Source organism: Physeter macrocephalus, chromosome 11 (genome assembly GCF_002837175.3).
Source record: "Physeter macrocephalus isolate SW-GA chromosome 11, ASM283717v5, whole genome shotgun sequence".
NCBI classification, from domain to species: Eukaryota; Metazoa; Chordata; class Mammalia; order Artiodactyla; family Physeteridae; genus Physeter; species Physeter macrocephalus.
This window is the reverse complement of record NC_041224.1, coordinates 134,644,743-134,659,037: the sequence shown is the minus strand read 5'-3', so window position 1 is coordinate 134,659,037 and position 14,295 is coordinate 134,644,743. Positions and strand designations below refer to the sequence as shown.

The 14,295-nt window shown below is 38.6% G+C and overlaps 1 protein-coding gene across 2 annotated transcripts in view; it reads left to right on the top strand.

Annotated features, from left to right (window-relative positions):
- TXNDC16 (thioredoxin domain containing 16) overlaps window positions 1-14,295 on the top strand; it is a 124,172-nt gene that overhangs the window by 100,874 nt on the left and 9,003 nt on the right. For both annotated transcript variants that reach the window (XM_055088431.1, XM_028495865.2), the window contains exons 16-17: window positions 8,747-8,831; window positions 10,455-10,593. In XM_055088431.1, the coding sequence (XP_054944406.1) occupies window positions 8,747-8,831; window positions 10,455-10,593 (224 nt within the window). The remainder of the gene's footprint in view (window positions 1-8,746; window positions 8,832-10,454; window positions 10,594-14,295) is intronic.

Here is a 14,295-nt window from a genome sequence, read left to right as displayed (position 1 = left end):
GTTGCGTCTTGGAAGCCTAGTTGAAGGGGGTATGCCATGGAGATATACAGGGTTTTCACTTGTAATTTAACTTTGACAAAGTTATGTAAGGTTTTACTAATATCTCGTTTATGAAGAAAGACATAAAGGTTATGATGTTGGCTTGAAACCAACTGCAGAGGGTTCGATTCCTTCCTTTCTTGATCATTTTGGGTTGATATATACTGGTTCTTCAAATGTGTGGTATGGTGGAGGACATCCATTTAGTCATTCAAGGTTAGTAGAAGTGAGGTCCACTGTTATAACCTCTCGTTTGGATGCGAAGGCTTCTCAGATGATGAAGATTATTAGTATAACTGCTGTTAGTGAGATGAATGAGCCTATTGATGAGACTGTGTTTCATGTTGTGTAGGCGTCTGGATAGTCCGAGTATCGTCGAGGCATGCCTGATAGGCCTAGGAAATGTTGAGGGAAGAATGTCAGGTTAACGCCTACAAATATGATGAGGAAATGGATTTTTGCTCATGTGGGGTCAAGTGTATATCCTGAGAATAATGGGAATCAGTGAACGAAACCTCCTATGATGGCAAAAACAGCTCCTATTGAAAGAACGTAGTGGAAGTGGGCGACTACATAGTATGTATCGTGAAGGACGATATCTAGTGAAGAGTTGGCTAGGACAATACCAGTCAAGCCACCTACTGTAAAGAGAAAAATGAAGCCTAAGGCTCATATTAGGGCGGGAGATCATTTAATGTTGCCTCCATGGAGGGTTGCCAGTCAGCTGAAGATTTTTACTCCTGTAGGGATGGCAATGATTATAGTTGCGGATGTAAAGTATGCTCGTGTGTCAACATCCATACCTACAGTGAATATGTGGTGGGCTCATACGATAAAGCCTAAGAATCCAATAGAGATTATAGCCCAGACTATTCCCATATATCCAAAGGGCTCTTTTTTCCCGGAATAATAAGTTACGATGTGCTAGAGGGGGATAAACAGTCCAGCCTGTACCTGCGCCGGCTTCGACTATTGAGGAAGATATCAGTAGCAGGAATGAAGGGGACAGTAACCAGAAGCTTATATTGTTCATACGAGGGAAGGCTATGTCAGGTGCTCCAATTATTAGGGGGACTAATCAGTTTCCGAAACCGCCAATTATAATGGGTATGACTATGAAGAAGATTATCACAAAGGCGTGGGCTGTTACCAGTACGTTGTAAACTTGGTCATCTCCAATTAGTGTACCGGGTTGACCCAACTCGGCGCGGATTAGTAAGCTTAGGCCAGTACCCACCATTCCTGCTCAGGCACCAAATAGTAGGTATAGAGTGCCGATGTCCTTGTGGTTAGTTGAGAATAATCAGCGGTTTATGAACATAGGTAAAATGGCCGAGTAGGTATTAGACTGTAAATCTAAAGACAGAGGCTGAACCCTCTTTTTACCAAGTCCCGTAGTGAGTAATCATATTGAATTGCAAATTCAAAGAAGCAGCTTCAATCCTGCCAGGGCTTCTCCCGCCTTTTTTCCCCCCCGAGGCGGGAGAAGTAGATTGAAGCCAGTTGATTAGGGTATTTAGCTGTTAACTAAAAGTTCGTGGGAAGTGTATCCCTCCAATCTAGTGAGGATTTAGCTTAATTAAAGTGTTTGATTTGCATTCAGTTGATGTAAGATATAGTCTTGCAGTCCTTGTTATGCAGGAGTTAAGTGGATAATACTTGCTTAGGGCTTTGAAGGCTCTTGGTCTGAGTGTAACCTAAACTCCTATAATAGGGTGGAGAGTATTGGTGTAAGGGGTAGGAGTATTGTTGATATTACAATTGCTGTTGGCAGGAGGGTTATTCGTTTTGTGGGGTAGAATTGTCATTTTATTTTTATGTTATTTGTGGAGGGGAATAGGGTTAGTGCTGTTGAGTAGGTGAGGCGTATATAGAAGTAGAGGTTGAGTAATGCTGTGGTGGCTATGAAGGTTGGTATGATGAGGGCTTCGTTTTTTGTTAGTTCTTGAATAATTATTCATTTGGGGATAAAGCCCGAGAGTGGTGGGAGGCCCCCTATGGAAAGTAGGGTAAGTATGGTAAGGGTTGTGGTAATGGGTGTTTTGTTTCATGTCTGGGACAGAGATAGTGTGGTTGTGGTTGAGTTTTGGATAAATAGTATGAATATGGTGAAGGTTATTGTGACATAGATTAGTAGGTTTAGTAGGGTTATGGTTGTATTGTAGGGTAGGATTGTGGTTATTCATCCTATGTGGGCGATTGATGAGTAAGCTATAATTTTTCGGAGTTGAGTCTGGTTTAGTCCTCCTCAACCCCCGATGAGAATGGAGAGTAGGGATATAGTTAGTATTAGGTTCATGTTAATGGAGGGTGAGATTTGGTATAGAATGGACAGAGGTGCGATTTTTTGTCATGTGAGTAGGACTAGGCCTGTGGATAGGGGGATGCCTTGTGTGACTTCGGGTACTCAGAAGTGGAATGGGGATAATCCTAGTTTGATGGCTAGGGCAATTGTTACTAGTATTGATGCTGTTGGATTAAATAGCTTGGTGATAGTTCATTGACCGGAGTGTGACAGGTTGATTATAATTGCTATTATGAGTAGGGCGGATGCGGTAGCTTGGGTTAGGAAATATTTAGTGGAGGCCTCTGTGGTTCGGGGGTTAAAATTTTTTATTATGATGGGGATGATAGCTATCATGTTTATTTCAAATCCGACTCAGGCGAAAAGTCAGTGAGAGCTGATGACTACAATTGTTGTGCTTAGGATGAGTGTTGTAAATGTAATAATAGAGATGAATGGGTTTATTAGTATGGGAAGGGTATAAACCAACATTTTCGGGGTATGGGCCCGATAGCTTGTTTAGCTGACCTTACTGTGGATTGTAGTGTAGCAATGTGGTAGCACGAAGAACTTTGAATTCTTAAGGATAGGTTCAACTCCTATTATTCTAGAAATAAGAGGATTTGAGCCTCTATTATTTACTCTATCAAAGTAACTCTTTTATCAGACATATTTCTTATGTTTGAGGGGGGGTTCCTGCTGTTATGATGGGTAATGAGATGTGTCATATGCAGAGGGCTAGTGCTAGGGGGAGAAAACTTTTTCAGAGTAGGTGTATCAAAGTAACTCTTTTATCAGACATATTTCTTATGTTTGAGGGGGGGTTCCTGCTGTTATGATGGGTAATGAGATGTGTCATATGCAGAGGGCTAGTGCTAGGGGGAGAAAACTTTTTCAGAGTAGGTGTATCAAAGTAACTCTTTTATCAGACATATTTCTTATGTTTGAGGGGGGGTTCCTGCTGTTACTCGGACTCATAGGAAGGATATTGTAAGTAATAGTGTTTTGAGAATGAGATTTGTTGTGTGTAGTTCCGGTGTGTAGGGGTCGTGATATGCTCCTAGAAATAGAATGGTTGTGAATATGTTTATTATAATGATGTTGGCATATTCTGCTAGAAAGAAGAGGGCAAAGGGGCCCGCTGCATATTCTACGTTGAAGCCGGAGACCAGTTCTGATTCTCCTTCTGTTAGGTCAAAGGGGGCTCGGTTAGTTTCTGCAAGGGTGGAGATAAATCATATTATGGTTAGTGGTCATAAGGGGAAGAGTAATCAGAGTTGTTCTTGGGTTGTGGTTAGTGTTGATAGGGTGAAGGAGCCGCTCATTAATAAGACTGATAAGAGGATAATGGCTAGTGTTACTTCGTATGAGATTGTCTGTGCTACTGCCCGGAGGGCTCCGATTAGTGCATATTTTGAGTTGGAGGCTCAGCCGGATCATAGAATGGAATAAACAGTCAGGCTGGATATTGCTAGTATGAATAGGATTCCCAGGTGTATGTTAATAAGGGGATATGGCATGGGTAGGGGGCTCCATATTGTGAGGGCTAGGGTTAGGGCTAGCATGGGTGCGATAATGAATATGGTGGTGGAGGATGTGGCTGGGCGTAGGGGTTCTTTGGTGAATAATTTGATTGCGTCAGCAAAGGGTTGGAGTAGTCCATGTGGGCCGACAATGTTTGGTCCTTTTCGGAATTGTATATATCCTAGGATTTTACGTTCTACTAATGTTAAGAATGCTACGGCTAGGAGGATAGGGAGGGTAAGCATTAGGATGTTAATTATAAACATTCTGTTGAGGAGGGGATTTGAACCTCTGGGTGTAAAAGCTTAAGTTTTATGCAATTACCGAACTCTGCCACCTCAACAATGCCCTGATCTTGGGCAAGGCTAGTTTGCGCTTATTTGTTAAATTAAGACTAGATCATTAGTTGTTTGAAGGCACGTGTGTAAAGTTGGCCTTATTTCTCTTGTCCTTTCGTACTAGGAGAAATGCGCAACAGATAGAAACCGACCTGGATTACTCCGGTCTGAACTCAGATCACGTAGGACTTTAATCGTTGAACAAACGAACCCTTAATAGCGGCTGCACCATTAGGATGTCCTGATCCAACATCGAGGTCGTAAACCCTATTGTCGATATGGACTCTAGAATAGGATTGCGCTGTTATCCCTAGGGTAACTTGTTCCGTTGATCAAAGCTTTGGATCAATAAGTGATGTTATGCTTTGGCTGGTAGGCCTAGGCTTTAATCACTCGGAGGGGTTTTTGTGCTCCGAGGTCACCCCAACCGAAATTGTCAACCCATATAAGTTTTTTTTATCCCTTGGTGGTTTGAGGTTGTGGGTTATTGGGTTGATTAATTGAAGCTCCATAGGGTCTTCTCGTCTTGTTTTGTTATTCCCGCCTCTTCACGGGAAGGTCAATTTCACTGATTAAAAGTAAGAGACAGTAAAACCTTCGTGTGGCCGTTCATACAAGTCCTTATTTAGAGAACAAGTGATTATGCTACCTTTGCACGGTCAGGATACCGCGGCCGTTTAACTATCAGTCACTGGGCAGGCAGTGCCTCTAATACTGGTTATGCTAGAGGTGATGTTTTTGGTAAACAGGCGAGGTTTGTGTTTGCCGAGTTCCTTTTACTTTTTTTAATCTTTCCTTGGTGCACGCCTGTGTTGGGTTAACAGTGGGCTTAATAAATGGTTTGGTGTTGGGTTTTATTTATTGGCTGTTAACTATCAGTATGTTATCAGTTACTGACATAAGCTTGTGCGAGGAGAAAAAATTTCTTGTTACTCATGTTAACAGTATTGCTTCTATAATTGTATAGATTGGTCCAATAGTTACACTAGGAGTTGATTTATTGCTGGGATTATAACACAGTTTTATTGTTGAGCTTGAACGCTTTCTTAATTGATGGCTGCTTTTAAGCCAACTATGGCATGTGTGTGTCTGTTTTACTCTCTAGTTAAGGTTGTACCCATTTCTAAAAAGCTGTACCTTTTTAGACTAACAGTTAAACATACATTGGAACTTCAGGGGGTTCTTGGTACTGTTTAATGTTGAACTGAGATTCTTTTCTTGGACAACCAGCTATCACCAGGCTCGTTAGGCTTTTCACCTCTACTTACAAATCTTCTCACTATTTTGCCACATAGATGAGTTCGTTCTAGGTACTGTTCGTAAGTAGCTCGTCTGGTTTCGGGTAGTTTAACTAAAGGTCTCTTTGCTAAGTTACTACTAGTTAATTCATTATGCAAAAGGTACAAGGGGTAAGCTTTGCTTTTTTTTACTTTTAGGATATCTTTCATCTTTCCCTTACGGTACTTTCTCTATAGCGCCACTAGTGATTTGGATTTCTATCTCCTATACTTTGAATGGGTGGTGAATGCTTTATTTGATTTGTCTGTGATGGGGGGGGGGGGGGGGAGTGTGGGTTAGATCTAGTTCAAGATATACACGAGCTGTGGAATCTTCTAGGTGTAAACTAGATGCTTTATTTAAGCTATGTCTTGTTTTATCCAAGCACACCTTCCAGTATGCTTACCTTGTTACGACTTGTCTCCTCTTGTGGGGGCGCTCGGCATAGATTAGTGGATTGGGGCTTCGCTGTGATACTTGAGGAGGGTGTCGGGCGGTGTGTGCGTGCTTCATGGCCTTATTCAATTAAGCACTCTGTTCTTAATTTACTGCTAAATCCTCCTTTGGTTTTTAGGTTTCATAAAAACTTTCGTGGGGTATAAGGGTGTTCTATGATGTAGAAAATGTAGCCCATTTCTTTCCATCCATGGGTTACACCTTGACCTAACGTTTTTACGTAGGGTAATTATGCTTACTCTCCTTCCTTTTTAGGGTTTGCTGAAGATGGCGGTATATAGACTGAAGTAGCAAGGGTTGGTGAGGTTAATCGGGGTTTATCGGTTACAGAACAGGCTCCTCTAGGGGGGTATGAAGCACCGCCAAGTCCTTTGAGTTTTAGGCTATGAGTGAGTGCTGGTCGGCACCGATTCTCTGTGCGGGAATCTCTCCGCTTTGCCCTCCGCACCCCTGTTGCTGCACTCTCCGTAGCTCTGAAGTTTCCCCCCCGCCCACCCCCTTCTCTGCCAGTGAAGGGGCTTCCTAGTGTGTGGAAACCTTTCCTCCTTCACAGTTCCGTCCCAGAGGTGCAGGTCCTGTCCCTATTCTTTCGTCCCTGTTTTTTCTTTTTTTCTTTTGTCCTACCCAGGTACGTGGGGGAGTTTCTTGCCTTTTGGGACGTCTGAGGTCTTTTGCCAGCGTTCAGTAGGTGTTCTGTAGGGGTTGTTCCATATGTAGATGTATTTCTGATGTATTTGTGGGGAGGAAGGTGATCTCCGGGCCTTACTCTTGTGCTATCTTGAAGCTCCTAATGTATTTATTTTATGCAATTAAAATATGTTTAAAGTTAAAACAACTAAATATTGTAAGTCACCGTTAATATTACACCTCAAGTATATTTATAGTGGTTAAAAAATCTTTTTATTTAGATAACTGATTATTTCCTTATATTTGGGTTGACATGTATTCTGACATATATGCAGTTTTCACCAAGGAGGAGAATGTGCCTGGTTTCAAATATTCAAAGGAGAATTTACACTTTTTTTTAGTGGGAATGGATATGCAACTGAGGTCTACAGTCTTAAAAGCTCCCATTCCCCAAGGAACTTAGGATTTATGTACAAGTGGTTTCATGCAGAGCCTTGCAAGAAACATATTCATGAGTTTAGAGTCTTCTTCATGAGGAAATTATATGGGAATATTAGTGTAATTTTCTTATCAAAAAAGAAGAAGCTAAAACTGATTCCATTATGTCATTGCTTTACATAACAATCATCAATTATTGATCAGAATTTAGAGAAATTTCTCTTAGAAATGAAAGTACAGCACAGTTCTTTCTAGTTGCCTAGTTTTCTTATGAATCTTTTCTACTTTGTTATAGCACAGGCTAAAGAAAATATTTTCATGGGTTACTCGTTTCTCATTAAAGTTATGATTATAAATGAGCTCTCAATGCTGCCTGCTGGTGGATTTTGCCACTCTGGTAAGCTGGCTTTCCTACAGTGTTTCTCAGTCTTGTGGAAAGTATGCATCGTTTTTAAAGAAAACAATCTTGTGGTTACCCAATGTTAACAGTGTTGATCCTCACATCACGAATATAGTGCTGACTACTAAGGTACAGATCTTTTGGGTTCAGCATACCCAGACCTCTAGGTGCTTTATAATTCAATTCTTCCATCATAGTTTTTCTATTTCAACTGCTATGAACCTTTTGTGCAGCGATCTGAGCTATCATCTGGCCTTCAATTGTCAAGAATACATCATTTATATCAGTCTACCTTTGCTCTTTTCTCATTAGTCTACAACTGTTTAATTCAGACTTGCTTCTTGGTTATAAGGTCCAGAATATGCTATTATTTATGAAAATGTATTCAGAAACCTACAGAGATAATAGTTCTTATTTTGAATATGTATATCATAACAAATGGGAAAAGACCGATACACAAATTAATCAAAGTTTAAAAGTAACAAAAACACATTACAGAAAATACAGGAAATAAAAGAAGATACAAATCCCTCATAATTATAGAACCCTAACACAGACACTGTTAGAGGAATAGAATTTATAGTCTTCTATTTTTTCTATGCATATGAGCACTTTTAGATTTTGTGGTTATAATGTGTGTATCATTTCACATACCTGCTTTTCTTTCCAGGCTACGTATAGGACAGCTGTCTCCATTTACCTTGCCTTAGGAGTAGATTAAAAAGCAACCAATATTTATTTACTAAATCTGTATGATTAGAATCCTATAAATCTTATAAATTACAGTTGACCCTTGGAAACGAGGGGGTTAGGGGTGCTGACCCCCTGCACAGTTGAAAATCCCCAGACTCTGTCTCTGCCTCAAAAATAAAGGAATTGATAAATGACCCACCCAAGGGCAGGAAGCTCAGTTTGGACAGAATTAGGACTCAAACTCTACTTCTTTTGATTCCACATATTGTGATCTCTTGAACACAGTTGAACACATACTTTTCCCCACACTTAGTTAGTTTAAAGGTCTGTTAAATGAAAATACAGGTACTATATTTATTGAAAAAATTCATGTATAAAGTGGACCCATGCAGGTCAAACTCGTGTTGTTCAAGGGTCAATTGTACATTTGGAGTACATTTATTTACAGAACCATAGTTGTATTACATCAGTGTACATTTCTGTAGTAATCAAATGTTATGAAAAGAACACAGATATATTTTAGAACCAATAAGGTAGGTAAGGTCTGCACTTAAACATCTTTATAATTAACTAATAATTAAGCACTATCATCTGTAAACATGTTCGTCAGTTGAATAGCATACATAACTTGAAAGGTTTCAGATTTTTAACTTGTTTGTGTATTTATAGCAAAAGAAGAGTTCACTGAAGCAGGAAACTACCTAAGAGGATGTGTTATCACAGGAATTTATTCTGAAGAAGATGTTTTGACACTGTAAGTCTGTTGGTCTTCTAATTTTAGGGAGGAAGAAGTTTGCAAAATAATATATTGTTTGTCTTTACACAGTTGATGAAGGAAAATAGGGCAGCAACGTAACTAAATTTTTAATTTCCTTCTGGGAAGATCTGGGAAGTACTACCTGGCTATTTAGAATTTTTAGATATTCAAAATTCTTCTTTAGGCTAGAGGCCCTCATGGGGCAACATTGGATTTCATACTACTTCATCTTCCTATAAAAGTTTTCCTCTTTGGATTCTATTACCTGCGATAAATTCTTTTCAGTTGTCATAGTTTTTTGAGGAATTTTATTTCTTGAGTGTCTGGGTTTTGATTTGCCACCAAGGTCTACATAAAAATCAGTTTTTCTATATTTCTCACAGAGTTTTAGGTGACGAACTGATAGTTCTACTTAATTTTGTTATTGCAGGCATACACTTAAGCAGTGCTTTTTTTAGCCACTTAAGTTGGTCTATTTGTAGAATTTGGGGCTCCTGTGAACTATCAAATATTTCAGCTGCTGCGGAATGAAGGACTGAACTGAAAATTTGGAAATTATGAATACATATCACGTTCTACACTTATGACTCATCTTCAGATGCACGTGGAGTTAATAAGCCCCAGTTTGTGTTTATTACCCTCTGACTATATTATTCCTCATTGTCGTTTCTGAGCTTAAATCTTTCATCCTGAATACTGGTGACACATGCTTTTGATGATCGAGCTCCATGAAATCAGTGGTATTTTAAAAGTGAATACAGAACTCCTGATCTTTAGGGGATATGAGACCTGTTCACCTGACACATGGACAGTCACCCACTCTCTTCTAGACCAGTAGTTTTCAGAGTATGTTTCGTTTATAACCAACTGGTTATATTACCAACAGGTAATCTGAAGACTGGGCTTTCTACTAATGTTTATAATATTATAATGTCTATACTTTTGTTTTAGCATGAATTAAGTTTTTACATGATGTAAATGTGACTACATCACTGGTAGTTTCACACAAGGCATTTTTTTTCCTATTTAGTGATTTTCTTTCAAGTTTAGTTAGCAAAAGTAGTGGTAGGAGGGAGCAGATTTGGGCTCTGTTTCAGTGGAGAGAGCACAGACTCTGTATCTGGAATACCTCAGTGTGAATTCTGTCTCTGCTGTTTACCGCTCTTTCATCACCAGTAAACAGAGGGTTATAGGGCTGTTCTGACGGTTAAATAAAGGCTTAACTAGAAGCACCTGGTGTAGTGCCTGGCAGATAACAGGCCCATTCTCATAAATGCCTGTCTCCTTGGCTCAACAGTTTGGTGAGCAGCCCAAAAAGTGGAGAACCATACAGTGTGTTCCTAATCCTGTTTGGACATTTTCTTGATGAATAAGTTGTCTAGAAAAACAAGTCTGGCTAGATTACTATCTGTTGCTTTCTTCTAATCTAGATTATCAAGGTTCTTGAACTTGCTCAGATAGCCTCACATAGAAGATAAGTTTGTCTGGAAATCGAGTTCTTTTTTCCTTAGTAGGGCTTCCCATTTGCTGCCTCCATGGTGACTTCTTGGCCTAACTGTTCATATTTTTGATGATTTGCTATATTTTGGTTGGAAATTTTAATACTACATTTCTCCATAGGTCAAATAAATATGCTGTAACTCTTCCAGCCCTGCTGCTTGCCAGACACAAAGAAGGCAAAATCGAGAGCATTTCATTAGCTAATGTCCATGCTCAAGAAATAGTTCAAATAATAACAAATGCATCACTGGAAACATTTGTGAGTATATCTTTATAATAAGGATGTTATTTGAAATAAGAAAATCTAGACCAGTTAAAGACAGTGTGTTTTAATACGTGATATTCCAGCTTTTGTTGGCACAGGGCATGATGTGTTGTGATGTCAAGATTCATTGGGTTGCTCTGTTTTATTATTCACCTGTTATGCATACAGCTTCTTTAGTCCACTGCCAAAAGTTGACATGTCTTTGGATTATTTTTATTGCTGAGATGCTTGTGGCTGATGGCCAGTTGAAGTACTCAACTTAGGCTGAAACTTGGCATAAAGCACATAGATTCCAGAGAGCAGACTTCTGGGCTTCACATCCTTGCTTGTGTCCCTACTGGCTGTATGTAAGCATCTCTGTGCCTCAGTTTCCACATGTGTAAAATGTAGGTGATAGTAGCCCCTGCTGCAGAGCGTTATTGTAAGGACTAAACGAGATAGGTGGTCAATGCTCTGTGTACAGTGTTTGGCCCCTGGTAAACACTCAACAAATGTTAGCTGGTATTATTACTTACACCATTTTAGAGCAAAATACTCTCTTACGAAAGTCCTTTTCCGATGCTTACTTTGTGTAATAATGGATTCAGGGGCCCAGCAGATGTAATGTGCATTTCTTGATTTTGGTTGTTTTGCATTAATATGAATTGTAGCTAGAATAAATTTATGCTTTTCTACCTTTCTAAAGTGCCATAGGGGCACTATTATCAACTATAAATACTGAACGAATATCCTCCTGTTACTGTTTTTTGTCATGCTGATCCAAATGATATTACATTTTAGCCTCAAAGAAATGAATGTATTCTTTAAGTTTTTTGTGACCTCAGTTCTATTGCCTCCCCTCCCCCAATTAAAGTTACAGTTTATAATTAATCAAATCATTAATATTTTCACATGTGGTTTTCTAAATTATTTATAAAGTAATTTTTGTCTTTAATGACATTATTAAATGACTTTCTTTAGCATATACATAGTGTAATATTTTTGGAATTATTATAAGGCTTTAGCTTTTTTTTCCGAGATAATACAGGAAACTTTAAAGAAGAAAATCAGAATAAACCATAACTTCTTTAACCAAGTTTAAATCTGGGGATATATTTTCCTGAACTTAAAAAAAAATTCCATGTGTGTATATGTGTTTATCTTTTTATATTAAGGGATATTTCCACCAAGAAATAAAGATTTGCATATTAGTTTTTAAATATTGGCATAATATTCTGTTGTACTAATAAACCACAATTTATCTAATTTCCTGTTGGTTAATATTTAAGATGTCTTTAGTTTGTTTTGTTTTGTTTTATTCCGGGACCATCCTTATAGATAATCTTTGGGTGTTGCTATGACTATATACTTAGGGTAAGTTCATAGAATTTGAATTGCTAGTCCAAAGGGTAGGCACATTTTGAAGGCTTCTGACATTTATTCCTGTTTCGCCCAACAGAAGATTTGTATCATTTTACTCTTTTATCTTTGCCTAACTGCTAGATAAAAATAGGTATCTAATTTTTTTCTTTAAGATTATATTCTTTAAGCCTGAGAAACTGTGGGCAAGCTTAACAACTATCAATGTTTATAGTTAAGGCAAATTTACAACGTTTTGGTTTGCAGTGTTCAACTAAATAATGAACAGCTGTAATAAAATTTATTTTGCTTTTAGTTACGATCTTTTCATAAATTCTAAAACCTTCAAGGTTTTATTAAATTTCTCAGTGCTGCTTTGTGTTGGAGCTTTAAGTCTAGAGCATCAGTGACTGTGTACAGTAGCCAGCTAGCAGTAATCTGTCTCCTGGCCTACACCTAGTTACCAGAAGGACTTTGGATCCTTCCTCTGGATAGGAAAGAGGAGTGGATGGCTGGATGGTAAACATTTTTTATATAACATCGAACTTTTATTTTAATGAACCTGATGACAAATTAGTCCAGGTAAATAGTGCCCAAATCTGAAATACATGATAATTTACTATGTAAATATCATAAGTAAGCAATGATATATCCAAGGCTGTCACACTTAGAACTGTTTGTTAGGTAATATGTTTAGCACTTTTCTCAGATACATGGAGTTCCTTTTTATGTTCTTATTATGAATAAGTTAAGAATATCAGAACCCACACAATTATAGTCTCTTACGTACTCAAATAGCCAAAGGTCACCTTCCAGCGACCACATTTGATGACCTTTTCTGTTTCTCCTTAACCTCTGAATAGCAATCAAAACTCTTAATTGTGCTTTTCCTTCTTAAAATTCTCTCTTCCTTTGGCTTTTGCAATTCAATCCTCTCTAGGTACACTTTCAACCCTCTGGCCACTCTAGAATTACATCTTCAACCCTTTTTTCTTTTTTTGGTATGTTTTTCTTTGGGAGACTTTATCTGTACCCATAACTTCTACTGTCATACCAGCTGATGATTCCTAACTCTGTTTCTAATCTTAACTTCTAAACTCACACAACTCTTAGTCTTTCTTTCCTGACATAGGAAAGAGCAGTGCCTGTCACTAGCCTGTCTTTCCACAAATTCATATTCCAGTTAGTCATCTAAAACAGGCCTAACCATGTCACTCATTTGATACAAAATCTCAGTATTCCTGAGAGCTAGAAAGCCTGTGGAGTCATTTTCCCATCTGGTTTGACAGCCACATTTGCCTCTTGCCTGCCTGAGTCTGGTATGCTTCACTCTCACTGTTCCCCAGATACTCTGCATGCCTTAACACCTGTCTGCACCTTCATGATGCTCCCTATATCTGGAATCCCCGCTCTAGCATACACCTCTGTCTATCAAGGTCTTATTCCTTATGCAAGGCCCAAATCAAATACCACTTCCTAAAATCACCCATGAGCTCCCCTAACTTGTTTTTTAGTTTTAATTCAGAGCCAATAGGTTTCCTTAGTGTCACACATTAAGTTTTTTCTTGGATCACAGCAGTTTGTATACTTCTTTCCTTCTCTAAACTATGAACTCTTTGAGGGCAGGGTAAGCATCTTACTTCTTTTTGATTCAGTACCCAGCATAAGATCTTGAAGTTCTCAATAAATTTTTGAATTGAGCAGTGATGGCTCCATTGCACCAGATTCGTCAAATCCGTTCTGCTGGCTTGATGAGATCTATTTTAGGAAGGGGACATAACTCATGTAGAAGAGAAAAGATGATAGTCAATACAAGAATACAACACAGGGGATTTTGGAGAAGAAGGGATCTAAGATTTAAATCATGAAAGAGGAAGGTGTGAAAAGAGGATTTTTAGTGTGAAAGAGAAAGAATTTAAAGAAAAATGAGAATTGGCAGAGGAAAGTGGTTTTGAGAACTAAGTACAGAAAAGTATGTGCCAGAGTTTGGTGTTTGGGGATGAATCGGAGGTGGTTGGCACCATGAAAAAAATTGTTCATTTGGATTTCTAGTGTGATCCAATGAAATGGGAAGCTGGTGACAGGATGCCTGAGTGCTAGTTTCATTTAACTCTTCCTCCTACTTAGCTGTGTGACTTCAGCAAGTCAGCTTCTCGTCTTTGGTTTCCTTATCTGTCAGCAGGGGATTAGTTTTATGATATAGGAAGATTTAATCCAGCTCATAAATACATCCAAAAGATGAATTAATAGATGTGGTACTAAAAATGGAAAATGGTAGAAGCCTTTAATATTCTAAGTCACTGCTATTTTCTTTTTTAAATTTTTATTGGTGTATAGTTAATTTACAATGTTGTATTA